The sequence below is a fragment of the Epinephelus lanceolatus genome, chromosome 19 (assembly GCF_041903045.1).
Source record: "Epinephelus lanceolatus isolate andai-2023 chromosome 19, ASM4190304v1, whole genome shotgun sequence".
Taxonomy (NCBI): Eukaryota; Metazoa; Chordata; class Actinopteri; order Perciformes; family Serranidae; genus Epinephelus; species Epinephelus lanceolatus.
The window spans coordinates 21079340-21105714 of NC_135752.1; the positions used below are offsets into that span (position 1 = coordinate 21079340).

The window sequence follows — 26375 nt, forward strand, 5'->3', positions numbered from 1 at the left end:
ACCACAATAAAACTGCAGCATGTGAATGAAGGATTTTATTGTGTTCAGTAGATGTCAACATGTTTTAAGACATACTCACGTTGTCCTATGATCAGAAATGCCTTGGCAGCCATTTTTTAGTTTTATAATCAGGATCATGGACTTTACAAAGTTTGGCAAATTTGGCTGCGTTCCCGTGGATATCATGACAAGTAGATGATGATGAGCGTGGGGCAAAGAAACTTGCACTGACGAGGCACGAAGACGCTGCCTTCAAAGTCTACATTTCCTGTGTACATACTGGTTTTGATTGTTTGCAAAGCTAGTTTGGTGTAAATAGTTATTTTATGATAATGATGTATTTTATAGTCATATGTGGCTGGTTTTAACTATACTGGTTTAAGAATGAAACGTTTGCCTCATGCCTTATTTGGACATACTGTTAGAGGAGAGAGGGGTGATTTGGTTTGTCATTCTGTCCATTTTTTTGATTCACACTTTGGATGCCAACAGCAGCTGCAGGTGCTTCTGTATAAGGACAAAGATATGGGCGATTCATATACACATGATCTGCAACTGCTTGAGTAATAATTCAATAAATGGACTGGTACAATAAACAAACCACCTCATTACTGAATGAGAGTTGTCGGCTTCATCAAATAACCCAATTTCATACCTTTTGCATATGTTAATTACCTGCAGGAGGTCTGTGTAAAATGAACATGTTGTTTCCTGTGAATATTGCATCTGAGATGAGTTTTGTTGACATTCTTAGAAACTGTTTATTTGTATTGTCTTAACAATCATACATATTTAATAGACTTATTTTTTGACGGGCTGAGTGTTTTCTTGTCTCTGACCCTTAGCCATTGCTCTGTTAGCTGTTTGGTTGTGTTTAACTGTGTACTTTTCTAATGCAGGATGAGGCTGTTAAGCAGAGAGTGAAGGCTCTGTGAATATAGCTTGTGTTCTTCACTGTGCCCTTATCCTGCATTTTTTAAGTTTCTTTAAAAAAAATAAGGTTTATATCTTGTATAATAATTTAAACCTTAAAAATAACAAATTTATTTTGTTATTTTCACAGAAATAAACTAAATTCTGAGATATAGGCCCACTGCATGTGTATATAAAAACTTATTTACACCCCCTCAAATCAAGAAGGCCTCCTGACTCCCCCTTATGGGGGCCAGAATCCCCAGGGTGGTCACCAGTAAATAACAGCTCAAAATCACATCTATAAATAGCTGTTTTACATCACCAACAACACAAACTAAAAAGAAATATTAAACCTGAACTTCTGTAATTCAGCAAAACATCAGCAGAGCTTCACACTTAAAAGCTGGAACCTATGACTTACACAAATAATTGATTTTTGAAACTGTTGCTGACTAATTTTTGTCAGTCATGGCTTTCCAGAAATGAGGATAAGTCTTATTTACAGACATTTGGTGGGTCGCAGTTCATTCTGAATGGGCCGCAAGTGACTCGCAAATGTGTCAAGTTTGTCAAAAACACACTTTATTTTGGGATACAACACAGAGCTTTTATTTTGAAGTGCTGTTTCCCACTATAAAGTGAGTGAATAATAGACAGCTACTTAACAGAAACAGCAAACTACTTGATGATATGGCCAAAAGCAAGTGTGACGCTGAAGATGAATATAACTGTGTGGACCTTGAACTAATGACTAAGGACAAATCTGGAGCCCATGGTTGGACCAGTTGGGAATCACTGTGTTAAAGTATTAAAAGCACAGATAATAATATGATAATAATAATAATAAAAATAATAATAATAAATTGAGTGGTGGCTGGATTCCATTTAGCTGCTAAAGTTTAAGAATCCTGGTATTATGCATACTGTCTGTCTGTCGCACAGTCTGTAGTGACAGGTATTGAATATGTTGCCATACATTGTGGAGTTATACTGAAGCAATTCTTAGTGTTCACCACTTGGTGGAGCAATTTGTCTGATTTATTACATAGCTCTCTATATCTGTCTTACATTTTTAAAACTTAATCATTGGTGAAGTTGAAGAGTGTGTTTTGCTTATGGTGTTTTCCACCGTGTGTGTGTGTGTTTGTATCTGTGTGTGTGTGTGTGTGTGTGTGTGTGTGTGTGTGTGTGTGTGTGTGCGTTCTCGGTCCTCTTGTACAGATTCCTCTACTTCTGTAAACAGAGTGCTTTTTGCCTGAATAAGGCAGTGCTCCTCACTTTTTCCCCCCCCTTGTTAACTCTTTGTTTCCTAGCCAATAGATTTCCCCGCAGCACCCTCCAAATGAAGCATAACCAAGTGAAAATTGTGAATTAAAAAAAAGTGTTTGGCCTTGTAAAGTTTCACATGACATCATCCGGGATGGCAAGAGGAGGTGAGATTCTGGTGAGGGTGACAGAGACTTCTCCCCTCCTCCTTTCCTCCCATCTTGGGTGGTTCATGTAAGCAACCTCCACTCGCTCTCCTAACATGCATCCTTATGAAGCGCTGCGGTGTTAGGTGTGATGTAAGGACTGAGCTATCACAGCTCTCCAGACAAGTCTGAAGGAGGATCGAGGAGAGGGGAGCGCTGAGGACTTCTAAGAAACCCAAAGACTTCTACTGGACACACAAGTTTGCATCCTGAAAACAGGTGAGTGACACTGCACCTCAGCAGCCACCACTCACTGTTGTCATTTGTCCCCTCTTTATTACATAATTCTTCCCATCTTGTCTCATCCAGCGTTACTATGACTTCTTTTTTCCCTGCACATACTTTGACGCTGTTAACAGATTCTTTTTGTAATGGTCCTGTTTCACTACATTACTATATTTGTACGTGTTTTTGCCCCTTCTGTGCTGCACTCAGCCAGTTGCTGCAATACACTGAGGGGTACTTCAGTAAGACAAACATTTCTTTCCATGGCTGTTCAGTTTGTTAAGACTTATAGTGAGTTACTGCAGTGTGATTTAAGCTCTGTTTGCACATTGTTTAGTGTAAATAACTATCTGGTTTGTGTAGATAATTCAAACATCTTCAAATCTATGTGTATGATGACAGTATGATCATTCAGGCCAAGTCGCTGCATTTCCATGTGAGAAAGGTGAAGTTCTTCTGCCGCTCTTTTAGTTCATGTCCTGTTCAAGACTCTCAAGAAGTGTATGTATCTTAAATATTTGTCACCAGCGTGTGTTTCTGCGCAATCCAGCAGATTTGCTCCTCAGACATGGAGTCAAAAACTGATGGTGGATCAGCCTCAGTGACCAGTGAAGAACTGGCTGCTATTGAGGATGAAGAGGTTCTCAACAAGATGGTGAGTCAATTATTTGTGACTTATATAAACTATATATGATATAGTTTATGCCTCCTACCACCGTGTAAACGTATCATGCAAACAGGGCTGTAAGAGCAGGGAGGGAGTTGCCTCTGGCTCTTTAATGACTGTTTAAAAATTGTGTTTAGATGTCCTTTTGTCATGCCTTTTGGACTTTGTAATGTTTTATGTGAAGTATTTTGAATTATCCTATTGCTGAAATCTGCTATAGCTCTATACAAGGGTTTAGGTTTTGTTTCAGCATTGGGCAGGCGTGTGCACACATGAAACAATGGGTTCTGCTGTCCTCCACCAGAAAATTTTGAGCATCAAATACCTAATTTCCTGCATTCTGGTGAATTTATATGCACCAATGTGTGCCTTTTTTACATTGATTTATGGTGTAAAAGACTTTTTATTTTCAAAATAAAAGTCCTCCTACTCCTTTTACTAGTTTTTATTTTTCTGAATACTGAGGGGAACATATCGCCTTCTTCCACCCTGGAATCTACACCTATGGGTTTATACATAAACTTGCCTTGCCTTGTGCAAAAAGAAAACCAAAATCTCCTAAATGTCTCATTCAAAATCAGCCTTTTGTATTTGCAATTTTCCTAACTCTGATATTGAGACTTTTATCACCGCTTCTTTTCGAAAATTAGGTGATCCTTAAGTCAGTTATTAACTTTAACCTGTGCTTTCTCTTCTTAGCTGGACAATACAACAGATTTTGAGGAGAGAAGAATGCTCCGTGCTGCATTAAGGGACCTGCTCAAGAAGAAGAGAGGTAAAGGCTGACTTTTGCTTCCATGCGAGAATTAGCCCTAAGTTACCATTATAATATCTGCCGTTATTCCTCTGATTCTTTGCTTCCTCTCTAAATTCTCCACCATCTCTCATCAGATAAACGGGAGCAGGATCGAGGGTCGAGGCAGCAGGACCTGAGACAGCAGGGCCTGAGCAAAGGAGGGACAACAGGCGGGGCTGTTAGCATAGGCAGAGCGTCCATGAACCAGCAGCCACCAACAAACAGTGAGTTTATGAACACGCTTTTATGATATTTGTATGTTTTATTCAAATGATCTTGATGTTAATTTGATTCTCTGCATGTTGTTAGAGCCATCGGGCCAGCTCTCTCCATCAGCAGACAGGTGAGTTGATTGTATGATTAGTTTTGCATATTTGGGTTTATTTACTTTACAAAGCAGGATTAAAAACAACCAAACAGGACGAGCATTCATTTAATCCCAGACACGCCCGTATAATGTGCTTCATTTAGCAAATGAATTACATTTTTATTAAAATTATGTTGGCCTTGCATGCAAAGCCATTTTTTGAAGCTTAAAGGAGCAGTGTGTAAGATTTAGGGGGATTTAGTGGCATTTAGCAGTGAGAATTGCCTCCACCTGAAACTTCTCCTGGTCAGAATTTCTTCACTGTTCATTGTTCAGGAGGTTTTTCCCATGAGCCGAATTATCTGTAAGTCTCTTCCTCTCCAAAACAAACGGACCTGGTGATTAAAACTGATAAAAAACACTTAATAAAGCACTTTCATGTTAAAAAGTCAGTTTCTCCTATGCTGTTTGGCATGTTGGAGATGATCTCCGCTGACAAGGGCCTGCTTCCTATGTAGATAAATGCCTCACTCTAAGGTAACAAACACACAATGATTCATATTTTCATGTGATTATACACTAAAGACAACATACTTATTATATTATATTCCATTTCTGCCAATATAACCCCCTAAATCCTACACACTGGACCGCCAGATCTGCAAGATGTTACATAGTGCTACCTGTGAGGTAAAGTCCTAATGAGATATCTATTGTGGGTCTGATGGCTGCTAAGAAAAGTCCTCTTGTATGTTTAGAAATTCACCCAAAAAGGGAGAAAAATACTTTTGTCAGGCAAAACATTTGCACAGTTGAAACATGAGGTAAACTACTTTTTGTTCATGCAGTGTAAATCTCCTTGTTTCCTCTCCTCAGCAAGGCCAGTCCTGCTGTGGCCTCAGCCCAGAAATGTCCTGGTGCAGCACCCAATGTTAAAAATGTCAAACAGATGCTTCTGGACTGGTGCAGGGCCAAAACAGAGCCATATGAGGTAAACATGCCCTGACTCTCTTTGTCTGTGAATTATTGCCCAGTGGAGCTATACATAGCTCTGCCCCTTGTGTCTCGATCTCTGCCACCATTTCTTCTAAACTGACTCCCCTCTGGTGCGAAACAGGGGGTGGACATCCAGAACTTCTCCTCAAGTTGGAGGGATGGCATAGCCTTCTGTGCCTTGGTGCATCGCTTCTTCCCCGATGCGTTTGAGTACTCCATCCTCAACCCCAACAAGCCTAGAGACAACTTCCAGCTGGCTTTCAGCACTGCAGAGTGAGCTGTCACTCCTTATATGAAGAAGCAGATGCATCTTGTCTGGAACAAACTCCAGCAGTGCATTGCAGATAAAACAAAGTCACTTTATAGTTCTCTGTCATAGTTTGTCTCAAGTCGTTTGTCAGTGGCGCCCTCTCTCTCTCTCTGTATCTGCAGGAGGCTGGCAGGCTGCCCCCCTCTGCTGGACGCCGATGACTTAGTCCGGATGAAAGAGCCCGACTGGAAGTGTGTTTACACATACATCCAGGAGTTCTACCGCTGCCTGGTGGAGAAAGGCCTGGTCAAAACCAAGAAGCGAGTGTAGAGTCTGACAGCTTTCAAGATTGGCTGTGATTTTAAATTTTTATAATTAATACACATACGTGTGAGCTGAGGTCAAAAAGATAATATTAAGCACCTTTTTCAACTGAATACTTACATTTTGAGTTGATTTTAAAGGGACCGTTCACCCCCAAATGAAAAACACATATTTTTCCTTTTACCTATAGTGCTGTTATCAGTCTAAATTGTTTTGGTGTGAGTTGCAGAGTGTTGGAGATATCGGCTATAGAGATGTCTGCCTTCTCTTGAATATAATGGAACTAGATGGCACTCAGCTTGTGGTGCTCAAAGCACCCAAAAAATGAATTTGAAAAACTCAACAGCAATGTCTCTTTCCAGAAATCATGACCCAGTTACTCAAGATAATCTACAGACCTTTTGTGAGCAGTTTCATGCAGGAACTATTTTCTCTCTACTTCACTACATCCACCAACAGTATCTGTTGTCGCCGCGCTCTTGAGAGTTGGCACAAAAGTAGCACCCAGTGCCCGACCTCACGTTTCCCAGGCTGTTAAAGACGTGGCATGTGTACGGCCCCTATGAATGTTTACATCTCGAGCTGTCATGAGCTTGAGCCTCTCGTCCACAAGTAGATGCGTCCCTCTGCACGGTGATATGTTTGGCAAGTGCATTTCAATAGAAGGAAAATAGTTCCAGCATGAAACTGCTCACAACAAGGTCTGTGGATTATCTTGAGGAACCAGGTCATAATTTCTGCAAAGAGACATTGCTGTTGAGTTTTTCAAATGTAGTTTTTTGGCACTTTGAGCACCACAAGCTGAGTGCCATCTAGTTCTGTTACAGTGCCCTCCAAAAGTATTGGAACAGTGAGGCCAATTCCTTTATTTTTGTTGTAGACTGAAAATATTTGGGTTTGACATCAAAAGATGAATATGGGACAAGAGATCAACATTTCAGCTTTTATTTCCAGGTATTTACATCTGGATCTGATACACAACTTAGAAGATAGCACCTTTTGTTTGAACCCACCCATTTTTCATGAGAGCAAAAGTATTGGAACATGTGACTGACAGGTGTGTTTTGTTGCCCAGGTGTTTCCCAATTACATTGATTATTCAAACAATAAATAGCACTGGATGTCTGAGCTCAGTTTCAGATTGGGTACAATAGGTTTTGCCTGTGCAGACTGCATTTAGAGGTGGAACCAACATGAAAACCAGAGAGCTGTCTATGGGTGAAAAAGAAGCAATTGTGAATCTGAGAGAAGATGGACAATCAATCAGAGCCATTGCACAAACATTGGCCATAGCCAGTACAACCATTTGGAATGTCCTGAAGAAGAAAGAAACCACTGGTGTACTAAGCAACAGACGTCGAACAGGTAGACCAAGGAAAACATCAGCAGTTGATGACAGAAACATTGTGAGAGCTGTAAAGAAAGACCCTAAAACAACTGTTAGTGACATCAGCAACAACCTCCAGAGGGCAGGAGTGAAGGTATCACAATCTACTGTTCGCAGAAGACTTCATGAACAAAAGTACAGAGGCTACACCAGATGATGCAAACCACTCATTAGCAAGGCCAGGCTAGAATTTGCCAAAAGGTACAGAGATGAGTCTCAAAAATTCTGGGAAAAAGTTTTATGGACTGATGAGACAAACATTAACTTTTTCCAAAGTGATGGAAAGGCGAAAGTTTGGAGAAAGAAAGGATCTGCTCATGATCCCAAACATACAAGCTCATCTGTGAAACACGGTGGAGGTAATGTCATGGCTTGGGCTTGCATGGCTTCTTCTGGGACGGACTCTTTCATCTTCATTGATGATGTAACACATGATGGCAGCAGCAAAATGAACTCAGAAGTCTACAGAAACATTTTGTCTGCTAATTTAAAGAAAGATGCAACCAAACTGATTGGGAGATCCTTCATCATGCAGCAAGATAACGACCCAAAACACACTGCCAAAACAACAAAGGAGTGCATCAGGGGCAAGAAGTGGAAGGTTTTAGACTGGCCAAGTCAGTCTCCAGACTTAAACCCAATAGAGCATGCATTTTACCTGCTGAAGAGGAGACTGAAGGGAGTAACCCCCCAAAACAAACAACAACTGAAAGAGACTGCGGTGAAAGCCTGGAACAGCATCACAAAAGAAGAATGCAAAAGTTTGGTGATGTCAATGGGTCACAGGCTTGATGCAGTTATTGAAAGCAAAGGATTTGCAACTAAATATTAAGTCTCATTCACTTTAATCTATTTTAAGTTTATATGTTCCAATACTTTTGCTCACCTAAAAATTTTGTGTTCCATTACAAATAATGCTATCTTCTAAGTTGTGTATCAGATCCAGATGTAAATACCTGGAAATAAAAGCTGAAATGTTGATCTCTTGTCTCATATTCATCTTTTGATGTCAAACCCAAATGTTTTCAGTCAACAACAAAAGTAAACGAATTGGACTCACTGTTTCAATACTTTTGGAGGGCACTGTATATTGGAGAGAAGGCAGACATCTCTGTGGTTGATTTCTTCATCACCGGGTAACTCACACCAAAACAGTCTAGACTAATAAATAGCACTACAGGTAAGAGGAGGATTATGTGTTGTTGGGTTTGTTTGTTTTTAAATGTTTGGGTGAACTGTCCCTTTAAGCATTTAATCATCATGTGAATGTAAATGCACAGTGGCTGCTGTCTAGTATCTGTACTGGTTTGTGTGTTAGCAGGGCCTGACAGGTGTCTATGTGCTCTCAGTGGACAGCTGGGGCTTAGGATCAGTACATTCCACTGAGATTACACATCTGCATTAATCCCAGTCAGAGCCATAGAGAAGCTGGGAACAAATTTTTATCATGATGCTGTTGAGGGCCTGAGGTTGTGAGTACTACAGACACATTTAATAAACATCCATTCCATTACACATACTGTTGTCCTCTAACTGTAACTGACGGTGGAACTAAATGGTGATGTTGTCAAATATAATATTCAGCAGCTCCTCATATTTTATTTAATACTTTTCAGCGAGGACTTTGGTATAAATGGTTTTCATTTGTGCATTTATAAATCTGCATTACAAACTTGGGGCTGTGACAGAGCATGATGACCTATGCACAGTTTATCTGCTGAATAATTTAGATACTCTTAGGCACTGCTAGAAGTAAAGTTACAATTAATAATAATCAGCAGCAGCAGTTGAGATTATCTTTTTTTAATATGAAAAATGAGGACAATATAAGCAAAATCTCAACTTAATAATGACGTTATAGAATCAACATACTTTTGGGGTTTTGACACAGCATTTTGACACTGCACAGTTCATATGCTGAATTATTTATATACTTATGCTCTAGCAGAACTAAAACTACTATTAATAACAACAATCATCAACAGCAGCTGAGATTATCTTTTTAGAATATACAAAATGAGGAAAATATTAGCAAAATCTCAATTTAATAATGAAATTACATAGAATCAACACGGTTTTTATATCTACAGAGATGTAACTCTATAAGCAACAAGCCCAGAGTAGGTATAATTGATTGCATATCACAGATAGCCGAGGTAGCTTTGCCAAACTGAATTTTAGATATTGGCATGCTGATCAATTCCCCCCATCAGTGACGCACTAATGCCAGATTAATGCGTCACTGATATAACAGATGCTCAATTATTTCTGGCCGGATGCACTTTGGCAGCTGATTTTTGTTTTGCCTCTCCTGCTCAGCTCAGCCCGCCCCCTCAGGTGCCCACAGAGAGAGGGAGGTGCACTGAGAGCGCGCGTGATGGGTCTCTGTACGGCCGGTGTGCGGGAGGTGCAGGAGGCGGGATGCTGCTGACCGGAAAAGTGCACATCTGCTCCGGTCAAACTGCGCTGCGTTGTAGACAGAGATAAGTAGGATGAGGTGTAATCAGCTCGGGTATCGCAGCGCAAACATCAACATGCAAGAGTCCGGACACATCAACCGTGACCGCCTCCTGTCCTGACAGCCCCGCGGCGCGGTCTGCAACCGTGACGGAGACGTCCGCTGTCTGTCCGTGGTACCGACGGGGTCGCAGCCGTCCATCCTGCAGGCTGGCTGGGTCGGTCCGGCTCCGGACTGTTTAATCCATCTTTATGTGACAGTCTTGTTGGAGTACTGATTGGCGTGCGAGACAAAAGGAGGCAGATGCTGATCCCCACTGTGAATTTGTGAGATCACCTTTGCGGTTCACCTTGGACATCACATTTAATTAAAAAAGCGCATGAAAGGTAAGACAGATGTTTTCTCTGCACCTGTGTGTTGATTTTGTGCGTAAAATTGATCTTTGTGGTGTTTGTCCTGAATCCCAGCTCGCACCTTTGAAGATAATGGAGCTGTCATTCAGACTTGCAGCCTCATGCACTGTGAAAAATGAGAAAGGGGCCCACATGCACTGTGGTACTTAATCTATGAAAGTTACCTTTTCACTTTTAAAGTGAATTCACCTCAAGCCAGTCTGATCACTATCTGTCAGAGCTCTGTGTTGCAGGATACTACTGTGGTCACATGAGATCCTCTGATACAAAGAGATCCTAATTTGCATGTGATGAATGATTAAGAGAGGTGTATAATTTCTGTGTGTGGGAGGGCACGTAAACAAAATGGTGGGTGCTCCTATCGCGTCAGGCGTTCTCCTCCTCCTCGTGACCTACAGTGTCTGTTGACATTGTCTGATGTGCTCTGTTATCTGCGGCTGTGACAGACATCAAACGGGTAGCTGAGCGGCGAGCAGCAGAGCGCCCCACGCTGTGATGCCATCCCATAATGATCACCATCGGTTCTGTCTTTTGCTCTGTAAAAAGGGTCAGGAGGCTAATTAGCGTTGCTAGGCAACAAGGATGTAATCCAGGTCGGAGGTACAAAGTTAGTTCCTGCAGACACTGGTTGGAAATAACTGGGTACATACATCTGTCTTACAGCTGTGGTTCCTATATTTTACAGATTCAAATCACCAATACAGAATATAATCAACTAATCAATTATGGTGCAATATAAAGCAACTAATGCTTACACATTAATGCATCCATAGTTATAATCCAATGTTATATATACAGTTGTAAAATGGGTACCTTTACTTTACTTTTGATGCTTTGCCTTGCAACAGAGGTTTGAGCACTTCTTCAGTCACTGTCTCAGCCCAATTGCCTACTCACGATAACGTCATAAGTGATGCCTGGGGAGCATGATGTGGACAGGTGCTCAATATTACGTGATAAATCCTCACAGCTCCAGCTCATTGCAGCCAAATCCTTTGCTGTTTTACCTGTTTACTGAGGACCCACTAACCAGTGTTGAGGCTAAGTGGAGGCAGGATCAAGACATGCTGAAGGACAAATGATGCAAAGGTCATTTTATGCAGTCTGCAGGACACATTATATTGTTTTCATGTGAAATTCTTTTCTCTCAAACACTATGAAGAAAAAATATTGTGTTACAGTTATCCACATTCTCCCTGTTGCAGGTTGATGGAGCGCACGCAGCAGAAGCAAATCAGCACTGACCCTTGTGGTTCCAAAGTGCAACCTGGACCCTGTCCATTGATCGGAGTTGGCCCGGGTTTACCTCCAAAGCTCGCAGTCCAGGAGCCCCCTCTCATCAGCCCACCGGAGGCGCTCAAGAAACAGTCTGGACTGAGCCCTGTGCAGCCTGCACCTGCACCTGTGAAAGTGACAGACCAGAAGCAGTCAGGGCAGACAAAGGCAGGGTCCATACCAACAACTCTGGTGAGCATAAGCCGGCCAAGACCGACTGCTCTCGGGACTAAACCTGCTCCAAAGACAACCAGACTTTTAGTGGACCCCTCCAAGGAAATAGATTTGATCCCAGTTTGTATCCCAGGACCTCAGAGTGCCAATGTCCTGCCGCATTCCCCAACAGAGTCCCCCCTCTGCCGTCACAGTCCTCAGAGTCCCCGCAGCCCTCAGTCTTACACCAGCCAGCCTTACCTGAGCCCCAGTCCCACCTTGCCCCATCCCAACCCCAGCCTCAGCCCCAAATCCAGCCTCAGTCCTCAGCCACAGAGGACCCCCTCACCTGGGAGCTCCACACAGAGCCAAGTGCAGCCCGAGAAGCCAGCAGGAGACAATGATGACTTCAGGTGAGACAAATAATGCCACTTTTATTAAAACATTACGTAGCCTGTATGATGCTTCAAAAGGATTCTGTGCTGTGAATGTTGTTCCCTGTCATGTCTAAATACAGCTGCAGGAGCTGTCCTGCAGTCAGCGGCTGTAAGAAAGCTGATGCGTGCCAGACCATGTCACATGAATCAAAGCTGCACATTTCACTAAGAGCTTTGTGAACCTGATAGAGTGACACAGCCACATTTTGTTGGCAGACTTCCCAGAGGCATACTTCTGTTGTGATCCTTGCTCATAAACATCAGCTGCCTGTAAAAAAAACTCAGTTTAAATTTGTGGAACTGTGTTTATGTGGAGGGGAAAATAATGTCTTTGGAGGTGCTAAGATGGCAGCAACCTCTGCCAGGCCTACTGTCACACTTAAAGACACATTCCTCATCATATTCTAACGGACCAAACTAAGGAAATCAGACAAGTACAACTATCACACATCACAAATGAGGGAGTACAACATCTAGTTAAAATGCAGCACAAAAAGACAGTTACAATACATAAACAGGAAGCACTTTGCTAGCGATATCAGTGAAACATTTATGAGCAATCACACTGACCAAGATCATTGATCAAGCTTTTTCTCGATCCATTAAAATTGAGTCAAATTACCTGGAATAATTCAGATTTCAGGTCCTCCTGGGGCTGCGTATTTAAAAGCTTTTTGCCCCTAGTTCTGTTCAAACCTTTTGGACCAATGTCTGTCGAATATTGTGAGTAATTAAATTTGGATACAAGTCTATATGTTTATTGCTAAAACTGTTTTCATGTGAGGGCAGAAATCATGACTCAGACAGCAACCAGCCCAGTTTAATGACTGATGTAGTGATGATATCGCTGATTTATCAAATTGGAAGAAAATGAATTGGCAACTAATTTTAACTGATTAATCATTTCAGTCATATTTGAAGCAAAAAAAAAAAAGCCAAATATTTGTTGGCTCCCACTTCTTAAATGTGAGGATTTGTTATTTTTCTTCATTTTCTGTTATGAAAAAAGTGAATATCTTTGGTTTTTGGAAAAAATAAGACATTAAAGGGATAGTTCAGTTTTGTTTTGTTTTTTTGAAGTGGGACTGTATCGGATACTTGTCCATAGTCAGTGTATTACCTACAGTAGATGTCTGTTGGCACGCCCCCAGTTTGGAGAAGTGGCAGGAGTGCTGACACAGACATAAAGCAGTGTACTGCTGTGGATGGGGGCAGCAGCTAAACATATTTAACCACCTAAAAACAGTCCCACCTAAAACAATCAATGACAGTTTAGCTGTATGCTACATTTAGGGTATTTTCACTGCTTTACCTTTCAATCAGACAGCCTGCTCCAACAAAGATGTCGTTAACTGTTTCTGTTCTCCATCTATGCTCTCATCAAAGCCACCAGACTCCACTGAATAAAATACAGTCATTTTATCTCACTTCACACAAGACCTGCTGGTCTACCGCTGCCTCAGTCAGTTAGTTTGTGTTGCTGTGTGACTTTGGTGAATCTGAACTAACCATTTTAGCTAAAGACACAGTCATGTGATATGATCAGGCCTCGACTTGTGTCCATGTAGCTCACTTTACCACTCATCACCCCTCTTAATCCAAAGCCAACAGGAAGCCTTTTCAGCGGCTTCCAAGATGTTCTTGATGGCTCTGTGTCGCTACAGATCCCTAAGAGTCCCAGGGCCCGGTGCAGAGATCGCCCTGCGAAGCCTCTGCAGCCCACTCACAGCAGGCCTTCCACCCGTGCCTTCGACACTCTGCCACCAGAGCTGAATACTTGGCAATACTCAATACACAATAACACAAACAAAACAACTGATTGGGGCAGCTGCAAACCAGCAACTCCTGTGTTCAGCAATGTTGAATCACTGTTTTCTCAATGGAGTCTAGAGTCTGCCTTTGAGTGATGTAATTCAGTTCCCCATCAAAAATTGCTGTCTGACAACCGCACCACCACAGCCCAATATGATAATCATCAATCATAATCATAGGTATTGCATCAACTCACAAATCTTGCATTAACAGCAGCAGCACGACTTTGCTTTTTTATAACAGTTATTAATACAGCCAGTTGCCTCTGCTGAGCAAAGTTTTTAAAAACTGAAGCTCATTAGAATATACTTGTGTTCAAAAATGGTACAGAAATGTCTCAATGGTCTTGCTGTCTTCAGTATCAGTGCAGAACTTGCTCAGAAGCTGTCATATAAGGACCTAATTAACGACCTTGCAGCCAGGAAATGCAGACAAGTGTGCCTCTGTAGAGCCTCCAGCAGCTACTGAAGGCCTGTTCTATAGTTCATCAGTAGAGGAACATACATGCAGAGTTTGTAAAGCTTTGTGACTTTTCAAAGCAATTACCGTTCAGGGCACCTACTGTAAATGGCCAATAGCAGCCGTGTCTGCCAGTCAGGTAAAGCAGTGAAAATATTCTCAATATAGCGTACACTTAAATGATATTGATTAATTTAGGTGTGACCTTTTTTTAGGTGGCTGAAATACATTTTGTTGCGGACCCCAAGCAATACATTGCTTTGCTTCCAAGATGGTACTCCTGTTCTCCAAACTGGAGGCGTCTTTACCGCCATCTGCTGCATGTAATACACTGACGATGGATAAGCACCTCATACAATCCCACTTCTAAAGATCTGACCTATCCCTTTAAAGCAGGGGTTCCCAACTGGTGGGTCATGGGTCCTTTCTTTTTTTTATCACTTAAGCTTTATTGGGTTTTTAAGGTAACACAATTGCACATATTATATTTTTTGCTCAGAGTACAAAAACACCTGAGTAGATAAAATAATTGAAGGTCACGGGTCCTTTCTAAATGGACCGCAGGTGACTCAAGAGTGTGTCAAGTTTGTAAAAAACACACTTTACTTTAAAGTACAATGAATTTCCGGCATAGAGCTTTTAGTTCAAGTGCTGTTTCCTGCTGTAGAGTGAGCAACTAATGGACAGCTACTTAACAGAGACAGCAAACTAGTTTGACGACATGTTCAAATGCAAGTATGACACTGAATATATTTTCCTCGTGTGGACCTCGTGTGGACCCTGAACTAATGACTAAGGAGAAACCTGGACCCTGTGGATGAACCAGTTGGGAACCACTGCTTTAAAGGACACCTTGGATCACCTTGGATTTCGGGAGACTGTAATTGTTATTTTTTCAATAGAAAAAATGATTAATTGAATATATAAATGTTAGTTGCAGCCCTAATAAGTGTCTTCTTTTTTGTGTAATGAAATGTGTTGTTGGTAGTTTAATTGGAAAGGACAGTTTGCTCCATCTCTGGTTCTCTCTCTCCTCTGACACACTCACACCCACACACACACACACACACACCTCATCATCGAGGTACAAAGTGGTGCTTAATTGTGCGTATCTTTTTTTTTCTATATACAGCACCACGGGTGAAAAGCTATTTCTCTAAGGATTACAGCACAGATTATGTCCTCGCTCACCCTACAGTACACAGTATAGAGTGCTCAAATCTAATGCAGCATTTCCACTGTTTCTATCCTCTGAAAGGGTCTACATCGTCACGTGGAACGTGGGATCAGCTGTCCCGCCAGATGACATCACTTCTCTGTTCGGACCAAATGTTTCAGATGGGAGCGTTGACATGTTTATCATCGGGTAAGCAAGTATTTCCACCAGGCTCAGCAGTGCCAGAGAGACAGCCGCGACTGCCCACTCAGTCATCTGTGTTCATTTTTGATCCGTCCCCTACTGTTACCCGTCACTGTCCTTTTTATTCATCTTTCATTTTCACTTGTTAATGACTTTTCTCTACTTTCCTGGCAACACACAGACTCCAGGAAGTCAACTCCATGATAAACAAGCGGCTGAAGGATGTTCTTTTCTCAGACCAGTGGAGTGAGCTCTGCATGGACACGCTCAGTCCTTTTGGATATGTTTTGGTCAGTCCAGACTCAAATCTGTTCTCATAAGTCACACTGTAGATTTTTTTACTCCTGTACAATTTGTACCACTATAAAACCACGGTAATATATTATTTTTCATGTCATCTGTTCAGGTGGCGTCCCAGCGTATGCAGGGAGTGCTGCTGCTGGTTTTCTCTAAGTTCTGCCATCTTCCATTCCTCAGAGGTGTGCAGACAGAGAGTACGCGCACAGGACTGGGGGGATATTGGGTATGTGCTACACATTGAAACGTGCTGTTCTGAATTCTGAGATTTATTACGTTGCAACATTTGTGGTGGGTTTGTGTCGGTGGGATTTAGGGTGTGGGGCAGGGTGTCGAAAAGGTGACGCGTGTGTGCTCCCTCCTGCCAGCAGCAGGCGCGCGTGCATGTGTGGGTGCATATGTCAGTGTGTGACCCTCCTGTGCGTGTTGATGTCAGCATCACCCTGGTGCAGTCTCCTTCTCTTTGAGGTCAGTGCAGCAGCAGGCTGTCTGGCTCTCTGGTTCTGTGACTCTGGCAGAAAAAACATCCTGACTTTGTCCCCGAGCACAGAAATGGTTGATACATGCTGGTGTTTAAAAATCGCTTTATTTAATGAATAACGGGATACATTTATCACCGTGTCCTCTCTCTGTCCTTTTTTCTCACTCTAAGGGGAATAAAGGGGGTGTCAGCGCTAGGATGACAGTGTTTGGCCACCCGGTGTGCTTTCTCAACTGTCACCTGCCAGCTCACATGAGGAACCTGGAGCAGAGGATGGAAGACTTTGAAAGCATCCTGCAACAGCAGCAGTTTGAAGGAGGGACTGCCACTGGTGTGCTGGACCATGAGTGGGTGACATCATTTTTTTAACATTTGTTTATTGGTGTTTTAGTTAACATATATGGAATACTTATATGGAATATTTAAAAAAAAACAGCACAGAATTTACATACATGGACACACAATAGGATGCATACAATAAATACACTGTTTAAATATTAACAAAGGTACGATGTTGTTTAACATGGCGATTATTGACATTTCACAATAGGTGTTACCGAGTTATGTAGCAAAGGGTTGACAGGATACTTACCACCTAGGCTGTGCATACTCAATGAAGGGTTGCCAAGTTTAATGGAGAATCTCAGTGAAACCTCCCAGAATTTTTCTCAGTTAATCTTAACAATATGACCTCCTGTCTGCGGGTCCTTGTAGGGTTTTATTTGATAATTATGATATCTAAACAACTGCTGTATTTGCTGTAGTTAAGTGGTTTACTCATATGACCTATCCTTCAAAAGCTTAGCTCCTTGCAGTTCGATTGACATGGACCATTTCAAGATACAACCATCACTACAGGTTCAATAAATGCCTTTGTCTGACAGAACAAACTCACCTAGTATGGTTAATCATAATCTACAGATCAATAATATTCCAACAAAAACGGTCCTCATGCACTCTCAAAGGTCCAGACGATCTGAATCCGGCAAAACAGTAAATCCAAACATATTATAGATATCCGCAGACTGCTGTTGGCTCATTTGAAGGGGTCATATTCCTCTTGTTGTTGTAGGTATTAACATCCATTGGCGTGTAAATATAGCAACTCCTCAATATCAAAATGGTGGCTAAACTCTGATCTTTTGGTTGACACCTCACTTGAGCCAATAGGAGCTTCCATGCTTTACATACATTGTTTTACCCCCTTTTTTTAAAGCACCTGGACAGAACCTTAGAAAAACATGTGAAATGTTTATTTTCTGATATTGTCATCTACTTTAAATTTGGACTAGGTGAGGCTTCGTGCTATGATCCCATTGTGATTCCAAGCTGATACCTCCGAGTGTTAGTCATCTGTAGCATCTTTTTTTTTTTAGAGAATGTATTCAGGCGAAGACCAAAAAAGCTTTTATTTCAGTGTGTTGAAACTTATATAACTGTGATTCGGACTGTTGGGGAAAAAACTTCAGAGAGTTGCCTTTCAAATGAGACAATGCATGTACATGCACTGAAAACTGAACAAGAACATCTTTCAGTTTACTGACTACTGGGTGTGCCTTGGATTGGCGATTTAGGTGAATTTTACAGGAATGGTAAGAGGTTTTAAAGGTGTTGCAAAACATCTTTGATCAATGTAGTGTAAGAATGAGGTTGTGCCTTTTTCCAGTTCAATAGAATTGATGTGTGTGCTAAAAGGGTTGCGAACTTTGCCACAGTGGATGTGAGTCCCTTTAAGAGCACTATCCTCTCTCAGTACCCCAAATATAGCCAACACTGGCTCGGGTTCTATCATTTGTCTCAGGATATAAGACAAAGTTTTAAATACTGAGTTTCAAAAATTTGATGAGTGTCATTAATTCAGCTAAAGAGAGGTCATCCATATAAAAGATGAACACCAACATTCAGCCGTCAAAATTCACAAATAGATGTCAAACATTCACTCGAAAAATATTCTGTTTTAGTTTCTATTGGCACCAAAATATTTCAGACCTGACCTGAGCTGTAACTTGTGGCAGATGCTCGCCATTGATAAATAAATCTTAGGGGCCAATGATACATTATTGAGCTTAAAGGCTCATTATTTGATCTTTTATGTGTCTTGAGTTTCAAGTAACAAACTTTTATGACTGAAGGTGTTACAGCTTTCTCAGGATATTGCAACAAACATTAAATTAAGTATGATATTTAACAGAGCCTTTATGTCAACATCCTTTCCTTTCTGTAAATTGATATGTCATAATTGTATTTCTTCTGTCCCCAGTGTCGTGTTTTGGTTTGGGGATCTAAATTTCCGCATTGAGGACTACGACATCCATGTGGTGAAATGTGCTATAGACAGCAATAAGCTGCCTCTTCTGTGGGAGCGAGATCAGGTGAGGCATTTTTAACATGTTTGCCCCTTCACAGACATACCTGGATTTTTCTGGAAGGCTTTACAGCACTTGTTTGTCTCTTGATCCCTGACTACAGCCAGCAGAGGGCGCTGTGGCACAAAGTGAATAGATATCAGTCTGTCAGGGTGAATGAGATTCATCTAGGCACATCCAGGTGTAATTTCAAAATGCCATTTGTCTCCCCACACTTTCAAACTCTTTATCATTTTTTTTAACCACAAAAATTGTGCTTAATATGCTGCTGCTCAACCAGCTGTCAGATCCTGGCTGAGAGTTGGATTTGCCTGCAGATTTTGCTCTGATATACTCCAAAAAATGCCTCAGAGGAGTTTCTGTAGTTCCTACATGTATATAGAAATGCAGGAAATAGAATTCAAATCACAGATTTTTTTTCCATACCCCCAGGCACCCTGTTTTATTGTGCCACACCCACCTCTCATACCAAAGTTATGCCTTTGTCCAGGCATGTGACCTACTCTGCTTTTCCATCATTTGATCTGCAGCTCAACATGGCTAAAAACACAGAGTCCATCCTGGAAGGCTTCATCGAGGGACCACTCAAATTCCCACCCACTTATAAGTTTGACGTGGGCACTCATACGTACGACACCAGGTTAGTTATTTTGTCATAACGGCTGTCAAAGTGTTTCTGCCTGCTTTGACAGTCTGTCCCATTTTACATATTTTCTGTCAGTGCAAAAAAGAGGAAACCTGCCTGGACAGATCGCATCCTCTGGCGCCATCGTCGCACCGGCTCCCCAGTTCCAACCCACAATGCAGCACTGCAGCGGGGTCTGACCTCGTGGCTGGGTGGGGCAACTAAAGTGCAACAGCATGTGTACCGAAGTCACATGGGCTTCACCATCAGCGACCACAAGCCTGTGTCTGCCGTGTTTTCACTGCATGTGAGACAGTAATTCCTCAAATACACTCTCACCACATTCATTAATAACATCACTCTTTGTTTCGCTTGCTTTTGTTTTACTTACCTGTCTTGTGCTGTTTTTGTTTTTTTTTTATAGTTCCCATTCAGGGTGGATATGCCCCTGGTGGAGCTGCAGGTGAACAAGGAGTGGTGTAAAGTCTCAGATGCTACAGTAAGATTCACTGTTGCATCGACTTATCAGCGCAGCTCGTGGGACTGGGTAGCAATATACAAGGTAACTCTCAGATTGTTTTGCTCAGAAGCTCAGGATAGTTTCTCACAATTTGATGCCCAGTCTCAGGATTTGAAATGATCCATTTGTTGCTTCTGCACAGGTTGGATTCAGACATCACAAAGATTACCAGGCATACATATGGGCCAAGGGAGAGCACGCAACACAGGTCTGTCACACAATCAAATTCACACTTTATTTGGTGCGACAGCTGAATTCACAGTTAATTTTTTTCTGTTCCTGTCTTGACCAGGTGACATTTGCTGAGGAGGATTTGCCGAGAGATGACTGTGATTACATCCTGGGTTTCTACAGTAATAACATGAACAGCATTGTCGGCTTGTCGACACCAATTCAGGTAACAAAAGTCAGAGGTCAAAAAGAAAGCCATCTCACTGCCTCTTATGATGCATTCATGAATGGATATGCACATACATACTGCCGTACATATGTGGACTCCCAAGCATTAACGCCATACTCCCACAAGACCAGGCTGCAGGGTCAAGAGCAATAATGAAGTCAGCCACTGATGTTGGGCGTTAGGCCGACTCACAATCTGCCTTCCGCGTCATCCCAAAGGTGTTTGATGGGGCTGAGTTCAGAGCTCAGTGCAGTCATCTGACTCCATTCAAATGCACAAACTTATTTGGCTGGATAACTACAACCCAACCACAGTGTTCCACATCACCCAAAGTGGACTCTAGTGAAACCACACCCCATTTTTTTAACAAGCATGGCTGGCCTTGAGGCAAGGAGAAAGCACGAGGCACATACTCACCTATTAATCATATTGTTAAAGTACATAATTTGTTATGCAAGATTAGATGTTATATAACTTATATGTCAAAATATCATGTTCAAGATTTATAGCTGTACATTGGAATGGACAGGGGATCAGAGCGTCACTTAAAAATGAACAGGAAAATACTGCCCTGATTTCTAATAATACAATCATCTTCTAACGCATCCTATTGCTTATGTACACAGAACATTTGCCTCAGAAGGGTTTGAACACACTGTTTTGTGCAGGTACTTCAAAAATTGAGGATATTTTGAGTAGTGATGACAAATATACACAATATATATGCAGTATTGTTTTTTAAAGCATTACTATTCATTGCAATGAGTTCATTATTCATGAAAAATAAATGTACTTGTGTTTTTTGTTGAAAAATAGGGTCTGTCAATATCCATACAAAGTTCAAAAGTTAAAACAGTATGACAATGCAGTGCAAGTATGTGGATTCTAAGCATTACAGTAGTCATACCCGACTGTTAAATAACAGCCTCCACCCCTCAGGGAAAGTTTTTCGACAAGATTTTTAGACTAGGCTGCAGAAACACGAGCAGTTGTGGAGTCGACCACTGATGTTGGGCAATAGGCTGCATTCCAGTTCATCCCAGAGGTGCTGGATGTGCGGGCCAGACAAGTTCTTCTGCACCAAACTGGGAATTCCAGTGTGCCCAGATGTGACAAGTTAAAACAGAGAAGGAAAGTACATCTACTCAGATACTGTCTTTAAATACAATTCTGAGATATCTGTGCTTAGAGGTGGAATGATAAGTCAATTAATCAATTAGTCAGTCCTTATAAAGGCTACAATAATATGATTCAAGCTTCTAAATGACAAAAAAAGTTTGGATTTATTTGTCATATATGATAGTAAACTGATATCTTAATGAATAATAACTGAATTTTTGAGTTTTGGACCTTTGGTCGGACAAAATAAGCATGTGAGTTAGTCAGTTTAGCGTACGTTGGGCTGGAAACTGTTCTCTGAAAAAAAACAATTAAAAAACAATTAATAAAATAACATCCAGATAATTTAATGAAAATTATCATTAATTGCAACAATTCCTACTTTTTTCTGCTCCCTTATCCTCCTGAGACCCTGTGTCCTCATACGTGGACATTACATTTTGGGTTTACTGGAGCTTACACTTCATTCTGCTTAGCTTAGTCCTTGTTCGTGGACACCTTTTTTGTGCAGTCTAGTGGCAGTAAGAGCACAATACACTAATCCATGTAAAAACAAGATGGCAGCCATCTCCGCCAAGTCAGTCTGCAGCTTATGGCAACACAAACGTGGACAAAGGACAAAACCTGATCACATTTTGATGGTTGAAAATATATATTTACTAGTCCATACCCATTGAGTGCACAGTTGCCCATGTACAGTTTCACATGGTGTGTGTTTGGGATACAGGTCATAGGAAATTGCAGATTAAATAGTCAGTTGAAGGGGCGTCGGTGGCTTAGTGATAGAGCAGGTGCCCCATGTACAAGGCTGTTGCCGCAGCAGCCTGGGTTCGAGTCCAGCCTGTGGCCCTTTGCTGCATGTCTCTCCCTCTCTCTCTCCCCCCTTTACACTTCACTGTCCTGTCAATTAAAGGCAAAAAATGTCCTTAAAAATATCTTTAAAAAAAATAGTCAGTTGAACCTATTAAGAAGAGCAATGTATTCAGACAGAGTTTTTGTGAATTTGATAGTGCGATTGCTCGGCTACAGCTGATGTGCATTTGAGGACACACGTGCGCAGTAAATTATGGGGTGAATGCATACAATTCAATTAAAAGCGACTTTGTAAAAGATTATACTAATAGTGTAATTTTTGGGAAAAGTAGCTTTGTCACCTTCTACCTATGCCAATCCTCAATGCCTATGTGCAGTTTCACATAGGTTGACGACATCAATGAGTAGAAAAACATGGGACAGACAGAATGACACACTGACAGTTTCCGTGATTATGTTCAGCATACCATACCATGACTTAGTCATAGCTACCAAAAATTTGGAAAAAAAAAAAACAAAAACATTTGGCCACAGGGGGAGCCACAGCAATCAGTCGCATTTTAGCCATTTTAAAGCATTTATCTGTTGTTATAGCGCCACCCAGTTGCCAATTAGAGTTAAATTTCTCCAGTCACCTTGAGGCGTCCTGTTCTACATATCTACCAAGTTTAGTAAAAATCGATATGGCAGTTAGGCCTAGATAAGAAATTAGCTCTCTAGCGCCCCCATTTTGTTTGATGGGGTCAATAATGGAGGGGTCCCCTGAGATTATGTGTGGTCATATGCCTACAAAGTTGTATGGTGATCGGTGAAACCCTTGAGATGTTATACACCTTTATGTGATGAGCCACGCTCTCCGCAATATTAATTGCCTTATAGAAGCTCAGTTTTAGTAAGTTTTCCAACTTTTGCCAAGAGGGAACTTTAGATATTGGTCCCTAGATTGTGTTCACCCAGTTTCATGCAGATCGGTCAAACTTCCTAGGAAGAGATCGATTTTAAGTGTTTTTCAAAAAATTCAAAATGGCGGAAAATCTCTATAACTGGAAGTTATGGGTTCTTGAGGCAGATTTGTTCCTCATGAGGAGAGGCATCTCTGTGCAAAGTTTCATGTCTCTACGACATACCGGCCATGAGATATGTCCATTCAAAGTTTGCAATTTCAATCGGTTGCTATAGAGACCCCCTTTGGCCAATTGATGTAATATTGCGTCATTCGCATCCTCCCGTGACCCTCTACCACTGTGCCAAATTTCACATGCATTGACCAAATCAGTGAGGAGAAAAACGTGGAACAGAGACACAGACCAACACACAGACAGAGTTTTCTTCATTATATAGTAAGATAGTAAGATTAAGTGGAGATTTATTTTCGTGAGGACGCATCAAGTAGATTGTCTTGTTTTTTCCCGTTCATCATTTTGCAGCTTTTTACATATTTTATTTTGCTCCTCACTTACATTTGGGAACTATTTAATATCGCGCACCTTACGTGTAGGTGATAAGAGTTATGATGAAGTTTGGCAGAGTGGTATATAAGACATGCTAGTTATCACTGCTCATTGGTTTGTATAGTTAAGCCTTGCCATATTAGCTTATCATAGGGCTTAGGTTTTTCACTGAGTGTTGATCCTTTCTCTAGAGCACAAGCTTCTTGTGTTTTATTTGAATGGATGTGAGGTGCCACTCCTGGTGTTATCCTGCGTTCTTTTTGGGAGAGTTAAGTGGATCAAGTCACTCCCAGAAGCTGTCCCGACAGCCCTTTGATAGATAATTCAGTAACTAGCAAGTTTATAGATAAGACAGGAGGAAGAAACCTGCCTTACGTTATGATTTATAATGTTTGTTGTTTGATATGGCAACACATTTCACCAATTTTAGCAACAGTAACAAGCTAACACACTGTTAATTAGTGCTTGGAAGTACTTGTTTGAAGACATTAGGAATTTATTATCAGCTCGTTTTAGGACATTGAGACTTTATCATTGTTGACAATGTTTAGTTTTTTATGCTCATTATTATCAGGTCCTACTGATCCCAAATAGCTAGGAGAAATAAAAAATGTGAACCAAACAGAGAGGCGTGCCCATATATGTTTAGTCAATTCCTTTTTGGCGACCTTGTTCATGACCTTATCCTCTCTTGATTCCTCCATCCTTACAGATCAAGATTCCAGTCCACAGTCCCACCGCACATCGCTCTGACGGCTCAGACATCAGCTCAGAAGACGACAGCACTCTGGTTCTGCTGGCTCCAAACTCCCGCAGCCCGAGCCCTAAAACCGGCAAACACCACCATCGCCACCGTCGCAGCCGCAGCCCCGCTGTCCCTGCTCTTACCTCCAACCCCCTCCCCTCCCTGCAGGGCCTCAGCCTCTGTCCTCGCTCCAAAGAAGGCCAGACTCGCAGCCGCTCTCCTTGCTCCAAGAAGGAGCGACTGGTCTCCCCCGACACTGTGACATCCCCCGTCATCAGCCCGCTCAGTCCTCGCAGCCCTGTGTCTCCAGGCAGCGGGGTGACTGCACCGGAGGCCCTGGTCGCTGCCATCTTAGGTGAACACAGACCAGCTCAGGTTAGCCCCACAGGGCTCAAACAGATAGGGAAGACAGGGGAAACAGACACTGCGTAGAATATAGACATCAATAGTTACAAGGAGGTGCAGTACAAGGAGAACGACGGCAATATCCATGCATTCAGCATCTGATCTGATCCCACAACGTCACTGTGCTCGTAGAAGCAGCACATGTGGTGACTCCTAATGTAGTTTGCGAACATTCCACATTGTAGCCCTGCAGCTCTCTGTCTCAGACTCTACCATCATCTCATACACTGTGTGTATCTTGGAGTCAAATGCGTACAGACTCTTGACAACAAGTCAATCAATTACAAAATCAAGTGCTTTTATAGACTCATAAGCTATATCATACATAAACATATTGAATGTGAAACCAAAGTTGGAGTAAACATGTGACGGATGTGACCAGTTATTACTGACAGAAATATGGATCCAACAGTCTGGTATCAAAACAAGGACCCTGGACCAGAAGTATTGATGGTATCATAGTTCATAATAGAGAGAGTGAGCGTGTGAGTGTGTGTGTCTGTGTGTTTGTGTGTGTGTGTGGGGGGGGTTGTGTAGGCCTACGTGTTAAAACTTAAATGTGTGAAACATTTGGACCAGATGACAACTTTTAACTCTATAGTTCTTGGTCTGTATTCATGAAATTATTCAGCAGCAGAGGTAGAGCATTTACAACAGCAGTCAGTCTGAACTGTACGTGTGAACATGTGACTTTAATCTTAGATCAATGTTACATTTCTTAGCAGCTTTATGAATACAGCCCCTGTTCTATAGAGGTCAGTGAACGTGTGTCAAGGCTAACGTGTTTGTTTTTGCTTCAAGGAAAACAGTGTTGTGTACCTGTGTGAGTGTGCAAATAAAAGAACAAACAAAGTTAACGGTCAAAATGCTGTTTATTGGGCAAACACAATCGCGCTGTTAAGAAGAAGTGTATACATAGACTCAATTCACTTAATGACACATAATCAGTCTGTGAGGCTGGGCAGCGACAGCTCGTCCAGCAGGATGTCACTGATATGCTGATGTCACTTCACACACACAGATGGCGTGAAAAAATCTGACATTTTTCAAATAGAAACAACCAAACAGAATTGAAACATCCGTACAATTAGTTAAGGCAAAGAAGATCTTGAGGTTTTTCAGAGGCGTGTGCACAGCTTATGGTTTGCCCTGATGTTTGTAATCAAGATAATCAGTCTTTGGATTAGTAAGCAGGTCTAAAACCAAATATAGACACCAGGGAGGAGAGGCAAAACAAGCCGCACACACACAGAGGAATCATCCCCTGAATAATATCAGTTGAGCAGCTATAAATAAGGCATATGATCCCAACTGCATAGCTGGCTGCATACGGGGTCAACCCTCAATCATCATTACAGATCCAATGAAGCAACTGCCACTGACAGTTTTTTCCCTCTCCACATATTGAGCAAACAATCAAACTGTTTAATTCATATAACATTGTTGA

At 41.7% G+C, this 26375-nt stretch overlaps 2 protein-coding genes across 4 annotated transcripts; both read left to right on the forward strand.

Annotated features, from left to right (window-relative positions):
- Positions 1 to 2380: 2380 nt before the first annotated feature.
- Positions 2381 to 8853, forward strand: smtna (smoothelin a). Of its 3 annotated transcripts, none has more exons than XM_033647496.2 (8): positions 2381 to 2606; positions 3141 to 3267; positions 3979 to 4054; positions 4171 to 4299; positions 4385 to 4418; positions 5259 to 5373; positions 5500 to 5651; positions 5811 to 8853. In XM_033647496.2, the coding sequence occupies exons 2-8, from the start codon at positions 3181 to 3183 to the stop codon at positions 5956 to 5958; spliced, it is 741 nt and encodes a 246-aa protein (XP_033503387.1). In that variant the 5' UTR covers positions 2381 to 2606; positions 3141 to 3180; the 3' UTR covers positions 5959 to 8853. The 3 variants fall into 3 exon arrangements, with proteins under 3 accessions (XP_033503387.1, XP_033503386.1, XP_033503385.1); XM_033647495.2 differs by having other exon boundaries at positions 3163 to 3267; XM_033647494.2 differs by having other exon boundaries at positions 3166 to 3267.
- A 713-nt stretch (positions 8854 to 9566) lies between these two features.
- On the forward strand, positions 9567 to 25780 carry inpp5ja (inositol polyphosphate-5-phosphatase Ja). Its single transcript, XM_033646217.2, has 13 exons — positions 9567 to 10183; positions 11416 to 12051; positions 15605 to 15712; positions 15888 to 15996; positions 16113 to 16229; positions 16656 to 16831; positions 18745 to 18856; positions 19381 to 19490; positions 19572 to 19782; positions 19900 to 20037; positions 20138 to 20203; positions 20288 to 20392; positions 24491 to 25780. The coding sequence occupies exons 2-13, from the start codon at positions 11420 to 11422 to the stop codon at positions 24953 to 24955; spliced, it is 2349 nt and encodes a 782-aa protein (XP_033502108.1). The 5' UTR covers positions 9567 to 10183; positions 11416 to 11419; the 3' UTR covers positions 24956 to 25780.
- Positions 25781 to 26375: the final 595 nt, after the last annotated feature.